We start from the raw sequence: 25,942 nt of genomic DNA on the forward strand, positions 1-25,942 counted from the left end.
TGATTAATCATGTCTAGTGTTGTGGTTGTGAAGTGTCGAGGTGAATCTAGGAATCTTGGGTCATCATCTAGTGCACGGTATGCAATTAACTATGCCAGTGCGACAACTGGCTAGATGCAGGTGGATCTTATCCCAATTGCCCATACTAAATGACAAAACTCTCTATAATATTGGTGTCTATCGCAGTAGTAAACTAAATACCAAAAGATTCATAGGTACTAGAAATATATTGCATAGAGATACCGATGAAATTGCTAAGGTAATTTGACCCATAATTAGACAAATGCTAGCATATCCAACTGCATGTTCGAAGAGCTCAAACTTTCGGCTAAAATAACAGGCAATGAGACTCTTGACACCGAGTTAGACACGCTTACTCATATTGACGAAAGGAAGTGGGACTTCCTGGACACTATAGAGATAGTTGTTAAGGTATACATATATTATGATTAATGTAGCTTGAAGAAAAATTTGGAGTGGCATTAAATGATTCAGTATGTAACAATATTAAAACGCTCAAAGTACGTGAAGATAGATTTAGGACCTAGTAGATTCATTTGAAAAGGAACTTGCTAATAAATAATTTTAATTGAAATAAATTACTACTAATTACTACTAATTACTACTAATTACTACTAATTACTACTCCTGTTTTTAGTTATATATCCCTATTCAAATGTACCCTAGTATGCTTGCCGCACGCTTGCTAGTAGCGTGGTCACTTGACGGGGATATATGGATGTTGTGTGGTTAAATGCAGTTTATTTGCATAGAGATTCCTGGTAGAATCAGCACTGTGTATGAAAAGAGTGATTTAGGGACGGTTCTAAGCGCGTTTACGGGCTGTTAGGTGGAGACGCAGCAATTTTTGACGTAATAACAAATCTCAAAATTAACAAATACGATAAATGTGTAACTGGAGATAATAATGAAATAAAATGTATGCGAATTATAATTTAGTGCCTGTTCCACTAATCCTTCCACTCTCACAGAATGATAATTCTGTAATTTTGACGGCATCCTTTCGTTCTAGTGTATCATTGGTGGTGGAGGAGAGAAGGAGGAAGTCTGGTAAGGTAAATTATGAGGTTTTGGGGCCAATTTGTGATAATTTTACCTTTGATAAACTGGCTGATTTTGCGTTTCTTAACCCAGTGCCTGTTGTACACGGAAAATTAGCAACACCTAAAATAATCGACCCAAACTATTCAGACATATTATTTATCACAGCCGACAAATACGTAAAACCTCCTTTATTTGTCAAACCTCCACATACAATTAACAATATTCTTAGTTACAGGAGCACAAATAAATCAAATAAGGAAAGACTGGATGATGCAGCGAATGATGATTTTATTTGTGACAAGGGGATGAATCCAGTGGCAAAGTATTCACTGCAAAATGTACCAAATTCACCACTTTCTGCGGCCATGAAGTTGGATCCAGACACCGAGCTTTTACAAATTGTTTTAGCTCTTTTTGACCGTCGGCCTATTTGGATACGCCAGGCAATACAGGAATTTATACCCGTCAAATATTCCAACTGGAAAAAAAAGATGGCCTTTTCGCGCGCTTGCTACTTATTCTCAGGTAGTTAAGTCTTTCATTAAGACGGCCCTTGGAGGGGGGCTCTAGTTAAATTGGGTTACGATCCTAGGACCAATAGTGATAGTTCTATATACCAAACCATTGATTTTCGTGATCCCTACTATCGCACAATAAAGTACAAGACGGAATTGAACCGCTCCAAAAAGGAAATTACAGAGAGACACCCTAACGACGAAACGATGAAACGCATCTACGGAAAGTTTGCATGCGATGTGATCGTACCAAATCTGGAACTCCACTTTTTACTTCCACCTAACAGGCCCTCCCAATTGTATCAGTTGTGCGATATTAGCGACGCCAAGGTACAGCTCCTTATGACGACCAAGTCAAACTATTCATCCAAGTGCTCGCGGGCCAGCGGTAATTGAACTATTATACAGGCTGGTTCCATCCTAGCGTTCTTGTGCAGGTCCGACAGATTATGAACGTAAAAAGCAAGCTCATGAGGCAGACTGATAACAGATGAAGACTAATTGTTTTTATACACACAACTGCGTACTATAGCAAAGTGTTTATTTAGCGAATTTCAGTATAACCATGCAATAAATTTAAAACTCTGAAAAATAGCTAACGGAATGGAAAGAATTGTAAATATAAATCACCTCCCCTCACCTCCCTCCTTCCCTCTGCATCTATATAATAAAAGAAATATTAATTTACAAATTTACAAATTGTGAGATAGCGTTAGTGTAGAATAATATGTTACAAATGCTGGCTGGTTTGATGAATTTTTGAACAGTTGGCAATGACTTCCAGAATTTCTTCGTCCGTAATGTTAATGTTAATTAAAGCATCCTTCTCTGCACGAATACCAATAGCTAACTTGGCGGCGTGCTGTGACATAGAGACAAACATATTTAACTTGCTAATGTTTCTCTCCAGCATTAAGATTTCGTTTTTCCAGTCCTCAGAGGAATAATACATTTCAATAGTTTCTATTATGTCCTCTGGGCACATGATCTGCTCAGAGTCAAGAATGGCCCGTTTATTCGCTTCAATTTGGTTTGTTAGCCTAGAATTACTAAGAATGAGCTGCCAAAGTTTGGGACGCTCTATCGTAAACCTGTAAAGGTTGTAAAACTTGACAAGCCTTATGAACCTGCTTGTGCCCAGGTGCTTTAGAGATAAAATAGCCTCGTCCAGCTCAATAAGAGACAGAGCCTGCCAATCGTAAAGTCCGTCACAAAACAATAAATCTATTAGCTGGCAGTCAACATCATTGACACGAGATAACTCCTCAACGCTCCAAGGAAATATTTCAGCTAGCCTACTGGAAACCACGTCAGAAGACCCAAAAAGCTTTCTGAAGTCACAAAGAACCCTAGCAGAAGGAACTTGCCCCAACTTAGCAATATCTGCCAGCATAAGCTCAAGACGACCCCCCGAAACGGCTCCGGAACGCCGAAATAATGCAGTGAAAATGTGACGGGAAACGATAGCCTCAGGAAAGACAAGGTGCTTATTATTCAACTTCCTAGAAAAACTGTACCAGAATGCATAACGAACGATAAAAAACTGCGCCGAATGTGGCAAATCGATAGAACGCCTCCTCAGTCCACTAATCAACGATGACTCAGAAATCGTCCTTATCAACGATGAAATGTGGACTGGCCCCAGGGGACGGTGCCTTAGGGGCCTGGAGCCACTACGATAACGAGCGATTTCGTCCTTCCATTCCCCCGAAAAACTGTAATATGATGGCTCAATCAAAAGGGTTTGGGACTTGTAGTCCAGATAAATTCTTGCGTCACACAATTTGACGTGGTGCGAAAGACAGGTAGCAACGAACCAGTGCCATGAAGCAGATTCCACAGATACGCCGGGCACAGAAAGAATAGAACCAAAACGGCGCCGGTTTTCGTGCCCAATAAAAAGGCAGCGCAGTAAAGCCAGGTGAGAATAAAGCGAAGCTGCGATGGGCAGGGCGGCAATGCCCCGGAGGTCGTAGTAGTAGCTCCAGTGAAAAATAGTGCATGTCACTACGTTAGTAACGAGAAATAAAGACTCAATACCATTAAGTATGTCGTTATCGCACTTTTCATATGGGGAATTGTATATATGTAGCGATAAATGCAACGTAAAAAACATAAGATTCAGCTTATTACGCAGGCTCTCAGAATCCCCACTGGGGTCCAATAATGGGGGAGCTGCCACCAAATAAACAGTGGCCACGCAACGCAGTTGGAGAAAAATATCCCACAGCCTGCGGCTGTACATAAACCCGTGCAGGCGATGGAACGTCCCGTTCTTGTTGGTACATAACATATAGACGACTAAGGTCCAATAAATAATACAAGAAAAAAAAATCACTCGGGCGGATATAAGCCCCAACCGAAAGAACGGGTCGCTTGGGTTACAGGTCACAACAGGCATGCTGAGGAGCACCTGCAGGGGGCTCTGCTTCGCGTAAGAAGTGGCAACGCAATGGGACATTTGCAAGGCGTTAAAAATTGCCATGGGGGTATGCAGGTATGCCAGCACCGCAAAGGCGCCAAAAAAATCTGCGTATAATCTGGAGAAGCGCTTGCGGTGCCTGACGAGACCGACCAGGGCTAGAACGCACGCCACGATAAGCAGATCCACCATAGGAGCCAGAACGTTGCAGAGGCGTTGAAGGTACCATACGGAGACAAAGGGGTTATGAATGGGGAACCTTTGGGCCAGCACAGAGGCCAGCCTTGGCAGCAAGCAGCCGACTCTAACGTTGAGTCCGAAGAGGTAAATGAAGGCGTAAAAGATTAGGCGGTAGGCGCCAGTGAATCTGGCCAGGGACGAGTAAGAAGTGGAGGCCAGCATACCGAAGGGAACAACCGACAGTGCATATAAGAGCCAGATCTTGACGAAGATCGCATTTGCACTTATACTGCCGCGCCCCAGCGCGCGCATGTAGCGAAGAAAAAAGAACACAAGCGCTGAAACGACAAATCTGGGCAGTAAAAATAGCAAAATTTCCTGCAAAAGCGGCCGGCACGGAACGCAGGGGCCTCCGTAGTAGAAGGTATCGTGCGCGGAGTTACAGAGACTGCACAAATACCCTTGCGTACCGGGGACACAGGCAGGGCCAAAAAAACCGGGACACCTCTCGGGCAAAACACAGGCGTGGAATTCTGGGGACAAATCATACGTCCAGTCGTCCTGTGTAAGCGACGTCTTATAGTCGCCACTTGGCGTCCATAAACTAGACCTGGACCCGTGGTGCGAGGAATTTGGAATATGCATGGGATAGTACCCAAATCTGGGCAACGGACGACTGTGCCTAAGCGCAACTAGAAACATATCTTTGTATCCAACCGCATTTTCACCGTCTGTAGTGGCGCTCCGCGGGTTAAAACTAGGCCCTGGTAAATTAACGAACCCGCCTAGGCAAATCCCGCCCTCGAGGCACTTAACACACTCAAGCCCCAAGACTCCCTCGCGGGGCGTTATAGCGAGGTAGGAGCCGTAGCGGCAAAAGCATTGGGCTTCGACTCTGGAACCGAGGTAGGAGGTGGAAAGAGCCATACAAAATCCATTACAGGGCGAATTGCCCAGCGCATTTTTAAAGGTGCCACGAGGGCACTTGTTACACGTGACAATTCCGTTGATGCGCGAGGTGACCGAGTAGCCAGGGAGGCAGCGACAGCTGGTGGGAGCTGAGTGGTCTAAAAAGTCATTGGGCATTTGGGAATTGTTAGGACAGGGTTGGGGAAATGCATGTGCCCTTTGGAATGTGGTTTCCATCCAGTAGCCCAGGCAGTAGTAGGAGCTCGGGCACCTAACGCATTTTACCCCCCCTGCGGCGCCCGTCCCTAGGACCGCGGCAGTGGCCTCTGTCTGAACGGCGTAGTAAATGGGTAGGCATGTGCACTGTGAAAAGCTATGTGAGCCGGTTGAGATGGTGGTCATGTTATCTCCGCAAGGTGTGCAGGAAGCGTTGGAAGTGTTGCTTTTGTAGTGGCCTACAGGGCATGGGACGCAATGGCGTTCTGAGCCAGCCGTAGAGGGATGGAAGCCAGAAACGCACATGCAGTCTTCGGGGGTCGATGCGCCCCTTGCCATAGTGACGGAGTTACTGGGGCAGGGGATTGGATAGGATTGACCTGTGCAGTAGTGGTCCTTTTTACATGGGACGAAAATGCGATTCATCCAGGATTGTTGGGGTCGCTCAAAGGTGCATGAAACGGATCCCAGAAAAACCAGGTCCTTGTGGTTATCCGAACTACCAATATTGTTTTCTTCCAGCAGATATCCTGGATTATCGATTTCTGGCCGTCCAAAAAATTCGAGTTTGCAAGGCCAGTAGGCGATGTTGTGGACTAGGGCATTCGTGAAGCCTTTAACAGATAGCGCTGGAATGACGTTATGCATGGAAAAGGTTACAGCCGTACAGTAAATGTTAATTTTGCACTCTTCGATGCAGTCTTTTAGTGTGGTCCTAAGAATAGTCGTGGAGTATTCGCCAGGCCTCAGCAAACCGCTCCCGCACTTTAGTAGAGGCTCCATATCCTCGTCCTTACTAGCCTTATCCTTACTAGCCTTATCCTTACTAGCCTTATCCTTACTAGCCTTATCCTTACTAGCCTTATCCTTACTAGCCTTATCCTTACTAGCCTTATCCTTACTAGCCTTATCCTTACTAGCCTCATCCTTACTAGCCTCATCCTTACTAGCCTTATCCTTACTAGCCTCATCCTTACTAGCCTTATCCTTACTAGCCTCATCCCCTTTGGGCTTGGGAGGGGGCTCGGAGATGTAAAAGCCCGGGATGGGCACGCAGTCACTAAACGACGTGGCGCCCTCGTAAAGAGTGGTAGAACCCGCAGGGCAGGGCAGACACGCGATGTCTGCGCCATCCAGGTGCTGGAAGGTGCCGCGCTTGCATGGCTCGCACTTTGCCAGCCCGGTGAGTGGGTTCCTGGAACCCAGTCTCAACCCGTAGCCCTTCATGCACATACAGTCCAAGGGACTGGTGCTGGACCGCTCGCGCGTAGTCATGTTTGGCCCGCATGGAATTATGGCCCTGCGGCAGTACATGCCCTTGGGGCATGGCATACACTGCCCGTTTCTTTTGTAGTATCCGAAGGAGCAATACTTGCAATTGAGTATGCTGGTAGACGCCTTCATCATTGAAAAGGACGCGCCCATGCCATCTCCGCCATGGACCGTACAGGGCAAACAATTTGAGTTGCCCAGCGTTTCCTTGTACGACAAGTAGTCGCACGGCACACATTCCCCGCCCTCACTGCTTTTACGATAGCCGGGATTGCACATACAATCCTCCAGGCTGCTGGCACCTGGCCCTTCGGTGCTCATAAATTCGGGGCACTTCACCTTTTTGTGAGTCCCTCCCGGGCAGTAAAACCCCTCGTTGCATGCCAAGCAGACCTGCTCTATCTCACCACCCTCGCCGCTTTTATAGTAACCGGGGTTACACACGCAGCCTAGTTGGGCAAGCCCCGTAGCCCCCGTCACCGAGCTGTGGGTATTGGGTGGGCAGCGTCCGTAGCAGGGGCTGTTGCCCAGGACTTCCTTGAATGTGCCCGCCTCACAGGGCAGGCACTTGCCCCCCTTCAGGTAGTGGCCAGGGCTACAGAGGCAAAATGATTTATTGTAAGCGAGATTTGTCTCTGTGGTCGAGTTCTCGGCACATTTTATGCAGGACTTAGATGCCTTGTCGTAGTAGCTCCCAATAGCGCACTTGTCGCAAATAAACTTGGTTTCGCTGACCCCTGGTGCTTCGGAATCGCTTGATTTCAAAGTAAAGCCCGAGGCGCAATTGACGAAAAATTCTACCTCCATATCAATGTGTCCGAATGGATCTGAAACGCGAATCAACATTTTCATGTTGCCAACACCATTCGGCGTACCATAAATCATCCCTTTCTTATCATAAAAAAAAATACCACTTCCTGTGTGCTCTTCCCTATTCAGCCACTCGTAGCTGTATTTAAAGTTGCCATCAATGCGCGGGAAAATTCTAAAGCTTACATTTTGCTTTAGCTGAAATAACAACGTGGGATAACTTACAGACACCCTGCTAAGGACGGATAAACTCATTACCCTGTAGACCAGCCCTGCCCCAGAACCGGTACTAGCCTTGTAGTGGGATAGGGCCAAGTAACGGAATTCACCCCCGGTCGTGTCCACCGTTACTATCTGTTCATCAAAAGGTATCCTCCTGAACCCTACCACCTCCCCTGCAAAATCGAGTATCATAATGCCCATATGCGTGAGGAGAGGGGCATAAAAGTATATAACGTAAAGCTCGTTGGCTGAATTACTCTGATGAAAACGTGTGTAGGGGCATATGCCGTACCTATCACAGGGAATTACCACCCTTGATCTACCAAGGTCCACATAAAATACGCGAGAAACGTTATCAAGGATGAATAATTTCAATCCCCTATCCGACTCGTTCACGCTAAACCAGCTGACCGATCCGATCCCCTCCACCAACGCCTCCCTACCCTTGTAGAGCAGCTTTCTACTGGTGTCATCATATACATAAGAGTGGATTTCGCCTCCAAATGAAACATAAATCAGATAGGCTGACGCAAAAACGGCCAAAGGCCTCGAAGATACCCCATTATGGACAATCTTTATTTGGTTAATAATAGTCATATCTTTGCTGAGCAAAAACAGATGATAGTGCTTTAATATCACTACTAGCTCGCCAAACAGGCACATTGATATAGTTAACTGCCCAATAGCTCCGGAATGCGGCACATTTACCATCTCGACGCCGAAATTACCGGGCCTAATGAGAAAATGTGACATTCTACTGTCATCTAGGATGTAAATATGTCCAAGAGAAATTATTGCATTAACATCACTACTTGGCTCAATGTCTATGAGCAAATACTGGGAGTTTCCCGCGTTGACAAACCCAATGTGTACTGGTTTATCACCCACGGTGCTACAGACCTTGTACAGCCCTGCCTCCACTGGGGGTTCGAAAGTAAACCCCAGGGCTTCGGGTGTCAACTTGCTCAGCTTACTAGACGCAACTAATCCATCAATCCCAAATTCAGTTCTGGATCCAGGTTTATTTGACACCCCTTTAAGAATTTTGTCCCTTTCAAAATAGATGTTGTTTTTTTTTAGCTTATCGAAGGTATTTCCAAGAGACTGGCAGTCTGCGTCCAAATTCTTCAAAAGTACAACGGCACCAGAGTTATAAAATACAAGGCCCCTGCCTCTCAGCTCCAGATAGGAATTACTGCCGCTGCTCATATGCAAGAGCTGTCCTTCGTAGTACCCTGGCGTGGTAAAAGTTGAAAGGTACTGCCACCTATCGTCATCACTTTGTACCTTGGTAACTCTCCCTCCAATGACAAACTCACAGTATTTTCCCATGCATACGTCTTTGGCATTATCAAAATCTTTTTTTAATGTTTGCCCCACAGAATCAAATGTTGACGTATTCAAAAGCCTTACAAAGTTGCCCAATAATTGGTATCTGTAGGAAAGGAGCTTCTTAATTAGTTCACCATCAGTAGACTTGGCGATGCTGATTGATTTTCCGCTAGAAAGGGCGCTATATTTCACTGCCTTTGCCCACGCCCCTGTTGTGGGGTTTTCGTACCATTGACCCAATTCCTCAGACTTTAGCCTGGAAATGTAATCGTCTGCTTTAAACGGTACGCCCAAGGTATCTGCCTTGGGGCTTGCTGGGGAGGTGTCTCCATAAAGGGGGAAAAAATAAAGCATGTATGTGACGGCCATATGTAGCTGCAGAGGAGCTGATATGATCTCGCGGACCTCAACACCGCCGGGCAAAACCTTCTTTCCACCGAAATTAGCCGAAACAATAACCCCTATAGAATCTCCTTCACACACCACCTTGAATAAACCGCCAGTCGCGCCAATATTCGCGTCTATGTATGCAACAAATACTGCCCTGTCAAGGTTCAAACGAATCTCGGTAAAACTCCCATACAAAGGGTTAGCTGTTACCACTCCTGCCTCTTTAATAAAGTCAGATGGGGCCCCACATCCAGTCCTGGAACTGCTGGCGCATTCACACACCATGTATGGTAGGTTTCCTCCAAAATGGAAATGCGGAATCATCAAGGATTCGTGCATAGATGTAGTGCCGCCGTAGTAAAAACTAAAGTTCGGTTGAAATGTTAGGATTGATTTGTTGTCGATATAAATTCGCTCCCTTTCTTGTGATCTGTAGCTAATTGATGTCAAAGGAACGCTATGATATTTCCTATTAATAAAGTTTTGAAATGAGTTATCAAGATCATAGGGAGGGCAGTCAAGCGTATCTTCTACATTCTCTACAAGCTTAATTTTGCCATTTAAAGCCAATGAACTAGACGCTGAGTACTTTGCTGTTGTAGCCAGGTCACTATAAAATTCAAGGGGCAGGAGATAAAGGGGCGGTCTGGCCCGAGTTAAGTACCTAATGTAGCTGGTGGCATTTGAACACTTTTTAAAAAATGCTGGAACCAATGCTATGCTTGTTGATACAGTATGCCCTCCCAATTGGTACACAGAAACCACACCAAATGGATCCACCCTAGCATAGGTTAATTTGTCGCCATTTAACAAGACATTGTCAACTAAAATGTTAAAATTTATGGGTTCCGAACAGGAAGGCAGAATGCAAGCGCAGATCAATGCCATATCGATGTAGTTAGGGTGATTCAATTTACAAACAAACTTTTCCCTAGTATTGTTGTATGATGATTTGTGCACCTGTGAATGCCATCTAGGATTCTTATTTCCACAGTAGGAAAGAGATCCATCTCTACTTCGTTCAGAAACAACCATAAAGTTCACATTTGCTTCCTTTGGAATCCCTTCAACCATGACTACCCAGTATTCACCAGGATCCCACCACAATTCTTTATCTACTTTGTAAGTATTTGAAATAGTATAAAATAAAACTGAATTGGCAAATCCCCTTTTCAATTTTGGGAACTCTTGCTTTTTGGCAGCACGCGGAGTCACTAGTAACCTGTTACATGCCTTTTTGCGTGTCTTGCTTATTACGCGTAGCATTGCAAATATGCCCTCCTCTGTCTCAGAAACCCCAATAGGAATTACCACCGGGTTAGACTTATCATCGCAGTATTCGATTTGGCCTTCCATATAGTCCAGAACCACCCCAGACATTAAAATATCTATATATCCAGTCGAGTACTGTCGTACTTTGAGCTCGAAGGGAGCCGCCACCAGTACCTGGACGAGCGAGGTACTGGCGTGGCAGATGTGGTATATGATATAACCAAAATTGGGAGTGGACTCGCGGGTCCATTCTGCAAGGTAGCAAAGAGACTTGCCAGTAACATTAGTCTTCTTAATATTAGAATAGAAGGATGACTGACTGTCTTTATTACACGCAGATTTGAGTGAAATTGTGTCAGTCAGGTTGACCGGCTTATCCCACTGCGATTTAAAGTCATCCAGGCATATTATACAGTCAGAGTTAAATTCACAGAGGATCAATTTATCGCCGGCTGATCCAATCTCTGCCCTGGCATGTGCGATGTAATCGTGTGTACCATATATGGGCACGTCCGGCCGTTCGCTGCCCCCAAGTCCTGTTACAAACAGAATTATCGCAGCAAATGTGGTTAAGAATCGGCATCCTAGGCTAAAAAAAATTGCGCCGCAGGCGCGAATATATTTAGGTACAACACTGCCCATGATAGCAACATGTGTATTTACTATTCTACAGAAATATTGATGTGCGATATTTTACCAGACGTATTAACGTCGTTTCTTAGTGTGTTTTGCCACTTTGCGCAAAACTGCTAGTTTAGGATTGCAGACCAATGCTCGTGTTCTGCTGACCTTAACGTGCGTCCTGCGTCTGGCGATGTACTAAATCATGGGGTACTTACCGAGCCGGCAGTATTCACTAGTCTAATATAATCTTGAGACCTGTCCAGCTTGCCCATCTTCCTCTCTATCATATTTAGCATTTCTTCCGCCAAAGAAGATATCTCGCATATTCTCCTGTATGTACTATCCCTCTCTCTCTTCTCCTTTTCCCTTTTCCCTACCTCCCGCTTGCTCAATAATGTACTGGCTATTCTGGCACTTGTTATCAACTTAACTAATGAAACCTCTCCTTCTTTCGTGTAAATGTATTGCCTGGATGCCAAGTGCTGCAGAACTATACAAATGCCCTGCAAGCGCTGGTATCTGGTCTTGACGTTACCCAAATGCCGACGCACTAAATAGCAAAGCCATGAAACACTAGATTTTAACACCTGATCTGGTGACTTCTTCACCAAATCTTCAAAAAAACTAGCCTTATCTGCCACGGGACCATCCTCACACCATTTCCAAGCGGAGCCACTTGACGGACAGAGGCCAACTATCCGCTCCAAATAATCTATTGCTAGGGTCACCAGCTCTAGCACCGTATCCCGCATCTTACCATGCAATTCAAATGCCTTGGAAAAGCCTAGCCTGTCTAGGCACTTGGCAAGCATGCTCACAACTACTTTCCCTTCCATTGTATCTGGCGCCAACTTTAGTACTGTGTTGAAACAAGCGAGGGATGTGGATTCCACCAAAGGGTGTCCATGTCTATATCCAACGTTCGTTATAAAGTCCCAAAACGCCCTTAAACATGCAATGGAACTTCTTTTACCCCTAGAAATGGTCCCTGGAGCTCCGATACCAATGCAACTGTCACTGGTGGAAACGACCATGCAATTAATCACATCCAAATCATCATTGGTGAGCATGTTTAGCACATTATGTAGCGTCTTTAGTGATGTATTGACAAGTTTGCTGTCTAAATCCATATCACTATTCCCACCAGTGCGAACGCTCAGTATCAATATGTGGTAGGCCGACTGTATAAGATTCCCACCCAAAACCTCATGCACATTAGTAATTGCCATGGATAAAATAAGACATATACTTGAAAATGCCGCTAAGTGGGCTTTATTTTCGCCTTCTTTTGCTAACCTACATCGATAAAAACTTACTTGTAACAGGTATCCAAAAGCTCGACTGATTGGTTGGGAACCAACCTAAACACAGTAGTCATTATATCATAAACAATGCCCTTCAACCCGGCATCACTTACAGCGTTACTGACTGACGACAGGGAAGAGTAACATATAAAAAAAATCAGCCTTGTGTATTGTGACTGAGGGGGGTACGTAGGGCACTTGATTATAGATTTGAGAAGAGCGAACACCACATGCCTATTAACGTTGACATTCTTTACCAGCAAAGGCATCAATGAATCCAGCATAACTTCTGTGGGATAGTGCTTTAGTATGTATAACAAAATCTTTGATCCGTGCCTAAAAACTTGCGTGGTATAACATTGTGTATGTAGCAATAATTTAGTCACAGAAGTTACACAATTCGTCACTTTGGACTGAGTCGCCAACATACTGATGGAGTTTTTCATGAATAAGTAATGCATTACTTGCAACATTGAAATTCTCATGCTGGATGTTGACATATTATTTATGCAAACGTCTATCAATGTGTTGTAAATCTTCTTCCTAGCTTCATCATGGTCAGATATCCCAATAGCCCTCAACCAATTTTGCCCACGTTGATCAATCATATTAACAAATATCTTCAACAGCAAAATATGATTATTCCTAATATCCCTATGACATTGGATACGCGAAAAATATTCAAATATCACACGTGTTATGACCCAACAGTGTTCAGACAAAATCCCCACATTAATTCTTAACAACACCATTATACACCTTGAAGATTTGTCTTGGAGCAAAGAGTTGCCACATGTAAAGGTATAAACCACAGGAATGATATCAATTGAAACTGAAGAAGACCCGGTGCAACCATGGCTACGTAAGTAAGCCCTCATTATTTCCAAGGCTGAACTGGCTAGATGGATATAAAACTCTTTAACCACTTGTGGATAAACGTTCTGTATTTTCTCTTCCTGATAAATAATACCATCAAATGACTCGCTTATTGTAGGCTTATTTGATAAATAACGATCAATGTTGTCTACTAGACAACTTCCACCATGCCCATGGATGTAACTTATTGATATCCACAACAAAACATTGGATAGATTTAATAAATCATTGTCAACGCGGCATGAAAGCCCCTTTGCTGTAGCCGTTAGCATTTCCTTCAATTTCACCAAAAATTTAGAGTGTTTGCCGTGTTCTAACATCATCTCAAAATAATAAAGGTAGAGCCTTCCAGCGATACAAGTATCCCCTTGCCTAGATAATATATAACATATATCAGCAAAATGCTGTCTTTTCCCTTCATCCACCCTGTTAAAACTTTTTACATCTCCTATACCCTTTTCCAAAACATTGCTATCCAAAATATACATTAACTCCTTACTAATGATCCTAAAAATAACCTTTAGGCACTCTTCTGAGATCTGATTTCTAATTAAATATGCATTGTCACTGGTATGTGATGTAAAACCTTCCAATATTTTAAGGCTGGTGAATGATAGAACCGGTACTTTGTATCCAGTTTGCAGCAATAAATCTAACTCGTAAAGTATATTAGGCAAATGTCGTATGTTTATATGACACGCCAATTTGACCAGCCCATTTCTAGCAGATCTTCTTATATCCCTATCACGAGACTTTAACATGTTACCTAGCCTTCTAACAACCCACATTACATCCTCAACAACGTCATTTTCATATAAAATCTCTAACAAATTGCAAATTATGCCATATAACTCGCAGGCACCCGGTACGCAAATTCGATTCTCGTCAGTCTTTTGAAAATTCCTGTTTGCAAAAATTGGTTCACCAGAGATATCTCTCTTCCCCCTAGTATAAAATTTGCTGGAAACCACCACATTTGACCTTACATTCTTTAATAATTTACCCAAAAATACGTCATTCCCATCCCCCAGCTCAAATTTGTATTGGCTAATACCATTGACCATAATTCGAAATATTCTATTTTGCCTAGTTGTGTTGTATAGATTGAAGAGCGATGGTATCAAATGCTTCAATGTGAGATGATGTGCTATTGTCGAAGTTAAAAAATCCCCAGCCGCATCTGCTAGGGAATCTGAAAATGTTTTCTGGCTGGAGTTTGGTTGCTTAAGGTAATGCAGTGCAAGTGGAATGGCAAATTTTACCAGTGTTACATGGCTTAACATTGGTACACACTGACCCATTTTTTTTAACGCTAAAGCATGCTTATTCCTCTTAATGTCATCAAAATCGTAAATGTAATGCGAATGTGTTTCCTCTCCATAGTACACGAATTTACCGTCAAAATCTATCATATTTTCTGATACGCCCAAATTAATTATTTGGGGCAATGTATCAGATATATCACCAAACAAAACATTGGTCATCTCATCAAATTTCTGTGCCCTATCATTAGCGGATAAATCATTTGCTATTATTGTTTTATACTTTTTAATAGAAAATGATAATCGCTTAACAATTTCAATTGCAGTGGTAATTGTAAATTGCTGTGCCCGCATAATCAACAATTCTACAGCATTAGACAATGGAAATAACATTCTTAACAAATTGACACCTTCTTCCGCTTGCAATCCATTGCCTAGGCAATACAATGCACATGCCTTTTCTACTAGCCCTGTATAAAATAAACCAATAGATTTTACAAGTACAATATAATCTTCAAGCCAATCGCAATTCGATGTCATTAAAAAGTATATGTTGCTCAGTAGGGGCTTGATGAATGAAGATATAAGTAGGGTATTAATCTTTGTTGTTCTAGTACCCGAAATTTTAGTTTCGCATATAAATTTTGCAGTAAAATCGCTCAAGAAATTTATGTTGTCATCAATGTTTATTTTGATAATTAAGGTACCAGATTTTATACAATATAAAGTATCCAAAATGCATGCCATACCATACCTCCAGTACCTATAATCACTAGTGCAAATTTTACAAATGATTTCAAAGTCTGCCTCATTATATCCATTCTTAAAAATACTATTAAATGGTAAATCCATTTTAGACTGAGATAATTCACAAATGGCTGTTAGTGACATAATTTCACATGTATACTTTCTTGCCTTCAAATCCCTGCAATTAGCTAAGTAATTAGTTGTTAAATTGTCAGATTCGTATATAATATCATTCAATAATTCATTTTCATGATTTGGCATATTATTAATTAATCTCATAGACCGGATAACCATCTTCAAAGCATTATTCAACGCCTTTGTATCTTGTGATCGCTGATTCAATTTTGATATGTTTTTCGATGTTAACAATACTAGAAATAAAAAATCTGCATATTTTTCCACAAATTGTATGGCCATTGAAATGAAATCCAGTTGTATGTTGCTCAGCTGGCAATTTCTGTACCAGTAATATTTTGTGCTCTGGATAAAGTGCTCCAAGTATTTTAAATCCAACCCATTTTCACTGTTACTATATAAGTTAGTGAATAATTCGAGTGTCAATTGCATACACTCAGATAAAATACTATACGTCTGAATCTGGCATCCATTTTGATACTCAAATGATTTAGCGAGTACATCCATTGTAGTGTATATAAAATCCTTGGACTGTATCGAACGCGTGCATATTGAAGATAATAAAGTTATAATTTGACATGATATTTTGTTGGAATGTCTAACATACATGTTTAGCTCATGTTTAACTATATTTGTTAGTGAATCCTTGATCATATCAACTATGGATGATACATTCATGTTGATTGGAGTTGATTCGACAATTAGTTTGATCAATAAATTAAGTAAAGTGAATTTGATCAAATTAATTTCCTTCTTTGATTGAAAATTGTCATCATCACAACCTTTAGCTATATCATTCTCACTTTCCAGATTGTTAATATTGTCACTAACATAAATTGTCATCTCCTCAACGTTCTTTTGATTTTCATCGACATCTATCATGCTATATTCTGATGAATCGGCAGAACATGTAACATCAAAATTAGGCCTGTCGAATAAATCAATTTCAGATTCATTAGTGAATGATTGATCATTGGTGTTGTCATATGAATGCTTAGAAGGGTGTTTTATGTAATCCAATTCCATAACTGCATCTAACAAGCCATTTATTTTATTGGCCACAGAGTCATTCGTTTGATCATTAGTGATCAGGTTACTGTATTGTGATGAGTGAAATGATTTGTTTAGAGAAGAATAAATAAGGAAACAATCGTATAACAGTTGGAATAGAAAAGTATGTATGGGTTTCAACAGTATTGAAAGTTGTGAAATAGATCTATCAAGCCATTTAACAAACTTGTTAAAGCCAATTGATGTGACAAAATTAATATTAATTGTAAACTTTGTAGATGATACAAACCACTCTCCTAATTTATCCATATCATATCCTCCATCATTTGAATTAATTGAACAAGGATTCCATGATACCAACCCGTTATTCCAATTATATGGATTTAATATTTGGAAAAATTTCTCATGATCGTCACATATACTCCTAATTACATCATCCCAACATTCAGCCAATTCATTGCAATCCTTAATATAAATTATACTTTCAAACAATTCGTAATAAACACGTGGAAGAATAGATTCAGGGGATGAATTTAAAAAATCAATGATAACAAAACGATCAGATTTAAAAGATTTATTAAATCTCATAGTTAATTGAAATAATATCTTATACAATATCTTATTGAACACGATCATTTGTCCATTTGAAGTGAAATTTGATAGATATTCAATGGTTGATTTGATTTCTTTGCCATTTATCAATGAAATTATGCTATTTAAATTGGGAAAAGACTCCTTCAAACGAATTGAATGAGATAACAAAATTATACACTTTTCTTTGACATTTGCATTCAATGCTGTAAAATTGTTAATAATTAACACCGATAAGTATAGTATTGATTTATTAACCTGATTGTCTAATCCGCTATCAAATACCTTAATCTTACTTGGCACAATGGAATTAATTGCATTTATTAATTCTCCAATTAATTCGTAACATTTTAATTCGAATAATTTTTTAATCATATCCACCAATTCATTTATAAAATGATAATACATTTTATCCCTAGATACTCCCAATTTATTTATAATACTTGACACTATCAATGAAAAATTCTTTACAACAATGTTTGCATCGGTAAATACATCAATATGTATTGATGATGACGAGTTTTGTGGCAATGGAGTAAACGAATATAGCTTAGATTCTATTATGTATAATAATGGCTTCCTTTTATTGCGATCATATATTTCCTTACTGAATGTAATATATGCAGTTTTCTTATAATCATTGTCAATAAGTGTATCATATGATTTAATTAAGTCAAAAATGTTGTTAATATTGCCATTACTTATTTTAAAATTGTAGTTAGAATCATTGTTATAAATGGGAATGGAATTTGAATTCGCTTCATTGGAAAACTTAGTATCATCCAAATATATTGCATGATTACCAATGGTATGTTGAATATATGATTTTATGAATGAACTGTAAAGATTGTAAAAATGGTGGAAAAAATTACAATCGTAAACTGTAGCCACGTTACTTTTGTATGATCTGATCAACTTTGATATTGATTCAATGGAAGAATTCCATAGTGGCTCAAATTTATATAGCAATTGACTTGTCAATACATTCATAACAATAATACATACCAGTGGCGACCATGTTGCAGAATTATCAATGATATTTACTGTCAAATTGACTTTTGCTCGTTGGTCATTTATGGAGTAATCGATACTGATTAACCTTCTCAGTTTCTCCAATATATCATCGCATCTAACATCTGTTTTTACTTCGTTACAATCATTCTTGAATAGTTTATTTAAACAATGAAGTATTTTATAGTCTATGCAATCTAAGATTAATAATTGGACACTCCTATTGGGAATAATCAATCTTGTGATTATGGTCTTATAAAATTGTATGATGAATTTTTTGATATGATGAGTTGAAATTAATTGTTCGATGATAAACTTGTTATGAGATAAATATTCATAAATACCAGATTGAAATTTATACTTTGATGAGGTCACAAGGTAAATAGCAAATACTAACATTTTAGAGTTAATTATTGTACAATGATCCAATATGCATTTAAATGGTTGGTTCTCAAACTGTAACTTGTCTGAAACCTCTTGAATAGTTTCTTCAATTTCTGATGTATCAAAATTGCAAAATGTGGGAATGGATCTAAATATAATGTCAATACTTTTAATGGCATTGCTAATAACAACATCATCAAATTTATCATCATTGTGATCAGATATCAAATAGGAAATGGATATCTTGAATAAGCTTATGAGATTATCTTTGAACCGATTCATATTTTTGATAAAAATATTGTGCCTTAAAAACGTTAATATACAATCAAGTAGAGATGTTATGCTAGCCATAATCAGTCCGCCATGAATGGAAAGGTCGGAATTGATAAAATTGGTTATAAAATCATCCAAATAATCAAGAAAATCTGGAACCAAAAAATTATATATTTGAATTATATTGGATTCGCATAATTGTAACTTATTAAAATCATTCAGAATATTCAATGATGAATATTTCAATTCCAAATGTTGCTTGATATTGTCGCCCCCAAGATTATTTAATGATTTTAATAACTTATGGATTAGATCAATACATTCTGGATATTTTTTACCAACTGCTGCTATTTTATACAGCCCATTATTTGATCTATTAGTGTAGTGTATCAACATACATTTACTTTCTAAGCTATCAAATAGATTATACGATTGAGTCATATTAATAACCAATTTTTTAAACAATCTTGAAGAAAGTTGAATTATGTCACTATACTTTCCAGGATTACTCCTAGATAGATTTGATATTATATCACATAGAAATTCGAAATTTGGTAATAATATATTGTTATAGATTACCATCAAGTGTCGATTATTTAGTGACTTCAAATCAAATAATGAATCTAATGATAATTCAATTGGCATTATAATATCAACATCCGAAATAGGCTTAGCCCAGTAAATCAATCCAAGAAGTGAGTTAGTAAAAAATGATGCCATAATTGTCGAGTGGTATATACTAGATCGTACAAAAATCCCAAATGCGATAGATAATTTGTTGCATTTAAAATCAAATTTTTTACAAGAATTACCAGTATCCTCGACCCCTAACCCCCTTGTAATGTTAATAATATACTTTTGAATCTCAGAAATAAACATTTTAATTAATATATCTATTGGAGCATTCATACATTTTAGATGATAAAATGCATTCAAATATATAGTAAATAACGAGTTTATAAATAGTTCATTATTTAATAAATCATCATTGCTACTTATATTTAAAGAATTATCCTCATATATAGATAATCCTAATCGTATCAATTGATCAGCCCTCCAAAACAAATTCGAATTCGAGTTGTATAGCAAATATGCGATTGCTAATCCAATTGAATCAATATATTTATAGTAAATATCCGCATTAGATAAGTTTTTGGAATAGTGTACGAAATAAATGATTGAATGCTTATACAATTCATCATTAAATTTCTTCATCGTAGTACCAATGATGTATGATGAGTGCGATTGCAGTATGGAAGATGAACTTGTAAGCCATGCTTCAAATAGACGATGAAAAGATTCAAAATTATCCATAGGCCACTCATTAAGATATGTAAAAATGTGAAATAACTGTTTTTTATAATCGCATTTTATGACATTAGACTCAAGAATTAATATTCGTAAAAATTCAATTAGATGCGATAAAATAGGGATAACCCGTTGTCTCAAATCGCCAATAAAAGCCACCAATAATTCGATAATGATCTGATAATTCTCAATTGATGAATTTTTTAGATTACTAAGTATGATTTTAATAATCTCCTTGTAATTTTTGCCTATAGATTTAGGCTTGCTTGTATATTCACGTAATTCCTCCAAACATTTTTTAAAATCAGAATTCTTTACATTATAACTATAAATTGATATAGCATCAATTAAATTTCTTCCAAGATAGTAATCATTCGTGGCAGCGCTGTGGCATGAATTGTTACTATGATCGAATATAGTATATGATTCCATAACTCATTATATAAGCTATATTCTAAAGTATATATGTGTTACATTATTAATAATATATACTGAAACTATAGGAAAAATTACTACATTAATAGACTAGTGGGCACCATAACATGTGGTATATACTACCAGGTGGTATAGTATACTAACAATTATTAATATAAAAGCATTATCCATCCTTTACAACATCATTTAATTGTTTACGTCTTCGATTCAATTCAATTTCATGACGAATAAATAACGATCTTGCAAGCAACTTTCGTACAATATCGTAATTTGATTTAACAAATTCCATAGGATTGTTTTTCCTAACTAACTCCATCTTCCTTCTAATCCTCCTGGTATTTGTTATTGTCTATATTATAATCATAAAATATAATGCATGATATATAGTAATAAATACCTTTTCCAAGTCTTCAATAGACATATTCCTCAACACATCAGGCTTGTAGTCAGTGGGATTATCAATTGATACTTTATCCAAATCATCATACTCTACTATGCATTCGGCAAATTGTTTGCTACATAATTTATTTAGATTATTGTATGTTGTTAAGGAACTGCATTTTATAACTCTGAATGTTTTCACGTAGAAATTGGTATTATCTGTTACGATAAACAAAAAATAAAGTAATAGATATAATTTAATAATATGTACTAATGAATTTGTTATAAAAAAATTTGCGATACACATATAAATTTAACTGTATGGAGCAGATGTAGAATGTATTTATTGGGGCGCAAATCATATTATATTATATATACAATGATTATATGAAATTTACAAAGATAACCACTGATATATCATACAATATTAATAGAAAACGTTATATTACTATTTATTATAGACGTATTCCTCATTTTAAAGATATTAAAGTGTGTCCATTATGTTATTTAGGGTTTGGTAACTGAAGAGTATAGCAATCATATTTTATTCAAAAATGTTCAAAATTATTTTTTCAAAATATCAGATTATTTAACCAAATATGGTTATAAACACGATATCATTGCTAATTGTATACTAAAATCTTTCGATTTTACACTAAATCATATTCATCCATTGCTCATTTGTCCATTAATAGATATTTTATCTCTGAATAAGACAAATATTCCAATATATCATCTTCAATTTATCATTAATAAATTGAATCAATGCTATTGCTACATTAATCCATTAAAGCATATAACAAATTTGTTATTATGTAATATATCTACGTGTAATTCAAATATAAATAATGAGGATAAATTAGTTGGTTCTGGAAATTATGATATTTATAATGGGTGCTTTATAGAATCATTTAAAGGGTTATTGTTCAAGGCATTGCTACCACAAAATAATATTAAAGATCACCTAGAAATGTACAATATTTTATGGATAATTACAAACAATGTGCCTTTTTGGATTAGTGGATTGGAATGCGATGAATGGATAGTTGATGTTATAAAATTTTTTGATATATACAAACAAGAGCTATCTATCCAAATTGTTGAATGTGAATCAGTCAACGAAGTGATCATATCATTTATACAGATTAGAAAAATATTAGATACGTTAAATGTTACACATCAACCAATAATTTCACACCATTGTTCTATTCCTATACACATTCAGAATACCAATTTAACAATACACTATCCTAGAGGAAGGTAATTATACGCTGATTTAGTGATTTGTATTATAAAACAAATGAATTTGTCCCTAGATATCAATTGTAAGTTTATTCTAATAATAGATATCTGGATATATTGAGAAAATTTGGATGGGATCCTGTCTCAATTTCACCAATTGAATGGAATAGGATTAGGAATAGTAATTGTTAAATGATTTAGATCAAATTGATGTTTGCAAGAGTTATATTAAGAAGATTTTATTAAATTACTATAAAAAATTTATCATCAAATAATTTTATATTTCGTTAACAATTATGATCTGCCCAATAATAACGACATCAATGCGACATCGTTAACTAGCGCGTCTGATATTGTTTTACTTATTCGATTTATTATGATTTCAACTTCTATATAACTAAATATTTTATAATACACACACAATAAACATTCACCATGTATAACATTACAAGATCTATACAAATATATTTTATGTTTATCATCATTACACAATTATTTCAAGTATGTGTGAACTGATTTAAGGTAATAGAGTGTGAATTTGAAGAGACAAATGATAATTCATCAACTTCTCCTTCTATTGAAATTAAATTATCGCCACCTGAAAATGTATGCTGTTAGTAATATAGCCTCTACCTGAAATATCAGAACAAATACAAAAAGCAGAGGTTACAAGGGAAGAGATTGAAGATGTTGGTTACTATTTATTTAGGGATTGATTACTAAACTCAAGGATACATTTAATCAGAAGCTTGTTGAATCACATGATAAAATTAAGAATTGTGTTGAACAAGTGTGTACAACCTAACCCAGAATTTTCAAGATTTTGTTAAATCCAAAAAATTCAAAATGATTATGAATGATCTAAATCATAAACGCTCATTTAATTCTAATGCGTAAGCAGCATATTTTACTAAGGAATGAAAATCATCCTTCTTTCTTACAAATTTCAAATTATAATACAAAATCAGACATAGTACCCTCATCAGTTCGTATTATGGTAAATAAATAATTATTTCAGATGGAAGATACAGAAACATTAGACCCTATTGTTAACCAGAAAATTGTAAGTATATAAGTGATGTAGAAACAAATCGAAGAATTAAGAAATGATTCTGAAATACAAGTATTACTCCAATTAATATCAGTTATTTGATCGCGCTAAAAATGAATTTGATGAACTTTTAGAGATTACTTTAACAGGTAAAATATATATTATTTAGAACTGGATAAGAACATAAAAATCCAACTAGATGTACTTTTTACCAACGCAACACATAATGGAAAACATGTAAATGTACTTAGAGATATCAATAAAACGAATTTAGAGGAAAGTACTTCAAGTATTTTAAGTAAGGCAAAATCGATCAGTAAGAAATCATCAAAACTATTTAAGGAGGGAATGAAAGTGAGCAATTGCCTGATACAGCTGTTTAGTCCATCGTTTTTACAAATTTCATCAAGTAATATACAGCAGAAGTTGTTGAATGTCAAAATTGGGCAACCTGATAAGCCGTATTTTTAAACTTATCCAGTTATCCTACTGTTGATGATTTGGTTATGAATATGGAAAAGAGGAGAGATGCTTCGGAGAAGGATGTATGTAGTATCCTTATGCAGATTAGGAATAAAATATTGAATATAGAAATGAAATATATCAAGGCCCATCACGAGATGGCCAAAGATGCACTACACACTGTCACCGCCAGGCTCCTATCGCAACTGGGCAAAGTACCACATAACTCAGATATATATTAATATAATTGTATAATACATTTATGTTTATTATAGTTACTATTTTATTTATGAGATTCCATGATATAACAACTTTTAAACTCACAATTCGGCATTCAACTAATAAATACAACTTTTTATCTAGCAATAGTAATAATATTCCAACAAATATACTTGAATTTTGTGGTATCTGTTATAAAAATAATGACGTCGAGATGAACAACTCTTTAATATTCATTATTGGGCCCACTGCCACAGGAAAGACCAAATTTTCAATAGATTTATCATTGAAATTAAAGGAATCTGGAATCAATGCTGAAATCTTGAACTGTGATTCAATGCAAGTTAGAAGATTCTTAATTTAGGTGTATAAGGGTTACCCAATAGGCACCGATTTACCTAATAAAGAAGAATTAAATACTATTACACACCATCTATTTAACATTATTGATGTTAATGAAGTTTATAATGCAAGCAAATATGCTACTGATGCTATTAAACTGGTATTACAGATTCTAAGTTAGATAGATAAGTTACATAAATCAAACATTTTGCCCGTTGTTGTCGGTGGAACAAATATGTATGTTGAATCGTTGCTATGGCCATCATTTATCAACAAAACTGAACCAATAAATTTTGATGATGGCAAGTCATTTATAATTTAGAATATGATGATTATCCAACCGATCAATTGTACCATAAATTAAATGAAGTTGATCCAGAAAGGGTATATTGGATTTGATTTAGGCAATACAACTGCATAAAAATGATAGGAAAAGGATCATTCGCTCATTGTTAGTATGTGATCGTTTAGTTAGTTATGGTATAATATGGGTGTTAAACATAGTGAGGTATTGATTGATGAAAAGAATAAAGATAATTTGATGTATAATACACTAATATTTTACATTGATTGCGATCCAACAATACATTCTGAAAGGATTTTAAATAGGGTTAATTATATGATAAACGTGAGTGAATTTTAATTTAGAATGGAATAATTGATGAAGCAATTGTACTGTATAACATATATGAGAAACGTTCATTTAGCGATAAACAGAGTGGAATTTTTCAAAGTATAGGTACTGTCATATTTATCCAGCATATAAAGAGATATTTCCTTTTATTAGAGAAAATGCAGATATGAAATCGCAAATTGTTATTGACCAAATTAGAGATATTTTAGTGAATAAGACTAAAAAATATTCCAAACGACAGAGGACTTGGATCAAAAACAGGTTCCAAGCAAAAGGTTTAAATATTGTTAAATTTGATACAACAGGTATTTTTAAATTAATCAGACCTTCAACAATTTACTAGATATATATATCTTGCATCTGGTATGGTTGTTGATTTTATTAATAAAAAAAATTGAATATATGTTTATCAATTTTAAGTATTCAACATTCATCATGGTTATTCAATCTTTTAATGATTGTCGATGCATTTTTCAGTTTAGAGTTTAGTACTTCGTGTTTTTTTGACGAATAGAGAAATTCTGAGAGAATTATTGATTTGCGTCCGAGTTTAACACCATTGTATTCCAGCATAGCAATTGTAGCAATTTCAGCTGTGTTGAACGTTAATTTCCCAAAACCTCTATGCCTATCTGAATAATTATTTATTTACTTGTATATTTACATTTTTCTAAATTCGATTTTACAAGTAAAGGTCCAAAAATATAGTTAAAAAAGTTTTCGAGAGCAGAATCTGTAATTTCTATATCCACATTAGATATATACAGGAATTTGGGGTCTATAATCTTTCTATTAGGACCAGGATGGCTAATTTTTATCCTTTCATTAACCAATTCGGTGATGTGTGTTGCTCCTTCTTGATTTAATAATGAGTTGGATAGAGGTTTCTTCCCGATTCTAGTTTTAAATACTGCATTTAGGCATAATTGAGTATTGTTGGCCTATATATGGTATTAATAATTACGCCATTAATTGTAAATGATGATAATTTGGTAATATTAGTTAGTATATAAACTAAAATTGATATAATATACATAAATTACAT

At 37.2% G+C, this 25,942-nt stretch overlaps 9 protein-coding genes across 9 annotated transcripts; 5 read left to right on the forward strand and 4 right to left on the reverse strand.

Moving 5' to 3' along the window:
* On the forward strand, nt 92-583 carry BMR1_02g01455 (mitochondrial ACP precursor, putative; the record flags this gene model as incomplete). Its single annotated transcript, XM_012792607.1, has 4 exons — nt 92-259; nt 280-432; nt 459-521; nt 542-583. The coding sequence occupies 4 exons, from the start codon at nt 92-94 to the stop codon at nt 581-583; spliced, it is 426 nt and encodes a 141-aa protein (XP_012648061.1).
* Nucleotides 755-2,074, forward strand: BMR1_02g01460 (RNA polymerase III transcription factor (TF)IIIC subunit; the record flags this gene model as incomplete). Its single annotated transcript, XM_021483159.1, has 5 exons — nt 755-798; nt 819-940; nt 961-1,590; nt 1,612-1,968; nt 1,989-2,074. 5 exons carry the CDS (start codon nt 755-757, stop codon nt 2,072-2,074), a joined length of 1,239 nt encoding a protein of 412 aa, XP_021338113.1.
* BMR1_02g01465 (GCC2 and GCC3) lies at nt 2,311-11,247 on the reverse strand (the record flags this gene model as incomplete). The annotated part of the gene is made up of 1 exon (XM_012792609.1): nt 2,311-11,247. One exon carries the CDS (start codon nt 11,245-11,247, stop codon nt 2,311-2,313), a length of 8,937 nt encoding a protein of 2,978 aa, XP_012648063.1.
* A 63-nt stretch (nt 11,248-11,310) lies between these two features.
* On the reverse strand, nt 11,311-20,563 carry BMR1_02g01466 (hypothetical protein; the record flags this gene model as incomplete). The annotated part of the gene is made up of 3 exons (XM_021483161.1): nt 11,311-11,424; nt 11,445-12,525; nt 12,546-20,563. The coding sequence occupies 3 exons, from the start codon at nt 20,561-20,563 to the stop codon at nt 11,311-11,313; spliced, it is 9,213 nt and encodes a 3,070-aa protein (XP_021338114.1).
* A 166-nt stretch (nt 20,564-20,729) lies between these two features.
* On the reverse strand, nt 20,730-21,254 carry BMR1_02g01480 (hypothetical protein; the record flags this gene model as incomplete). The annotated part of the gene is made up of 2 exons (XM_012792612.1): nt 20,730-20,915; nt 20,964-21,254. The coding sequence occupies 2 exons, from the start codon at nt 21,252-21,254 to the stop codon at nt 20,730-20,732; spliced, it is 477 nt and encodes a 158-aa protein (XP_012648066.1).
* On the forward strand, nt 21,918-22,464 carry BMR1_02g01485 (hypothetical protein; the record flags this gene model as incomplete). The annotated part of the gene is made up of 5 exons (XM_021483162.1): nt 21,918-22,070; nt 22,092-22,207; nt 22,228-22,272; nt 22,294-22,370; nt 22,391-22,464. 5 exons carry the CDS (start codon nt 21,918-21,920, stop codon nt 22,462-22,464), a joined length of 465 nt encoding a protein of 154 aa, XP_021338115.1.
* Nucleotides 22,625-23,944, forward strand: BMR1_02g01490 (blood stage antigen 41-3 precursor; the record flags this gene model as incomplete). The annotated part of the gene is given in 13 exon segments (XM_021483163.1): nt 22,625-22,696; nt 22,712-22,795; nt 22,816-22,878; nt 22,899-22,979; nt 23,000-23,082; nt 23,105-23,186; nt 23,208-23,252; nt 23,274-23,312; nt 23,335-23,389; nt 23,410-23,594; nt 23,616-23,701; nt 23,722-23,785; nt 23,807-23,944. 13 exon segments carry the CDS (start codon nt 22,625-22,627, stop codon nt 23,942-23,944), a joined length of 1,077 nt encoding a protein of 358 aa, XP_021338116.1.
* A 47-nt stretch (nt 23,945-23,991) lies between these two features.
* BMR1_02g01495 (tRNA dimethylallyltransferase) lies at nt 23,992-25,295 on the forward strand (the record flags this gene model as incomplete). Its single annotated transcript, XM_021483164.1, is given in 9 exon segments — nt 23,992-24,264; nt 24,286-24,423; nt 24,445-24,565; nt 24,586-24,647; nt 24,668-24,718; nt 24,739-24,891; nt 24,912-25,002; nt 25,023-25,202; nt 25,222-25,295. The coding sequence occupies 9 exon segments, from the start codon at nt 23,992-23,994 to the stop codon at nt 25,293-25,295; spliced, it is 1,143 nt and encodes a 380-aa protein (XP_021338117.1).
* On the reverse strand, nt 25,321-25,933 carry BMR1_02g01500 (conserved Plasmodium protein, unknown function; the record flags this gene model as incomplete). Its single annotated transcript, XM_012792616.1, has 3 exons — nt 25,321-25,529; nt 25,550-25,838; nt 25,862-25,933. 3 exons carry the CDS (start codon nt 25,931-25,933, stop codon nt 25,321-25,323), a joined length of 570 nt encoding a protein of 189 aa, XP_012648070.1.
* Between the last annotated feature and the right edge of the window lie 9 nt (nt 25,934-25,942).

This window comes from Babesia microti, chromosome II (genome assembly GCF_000691945.2).
Source record: "Babesia microti strain RI chromosome II, complete genome".
In the NCBI taxonomy this organism is placed as follows: domain Eukaryota; phylum Apicomplexa; class Aconoidasida; order Piroplasmida; family Babesiidae; genus Babesia; species Babesia microti.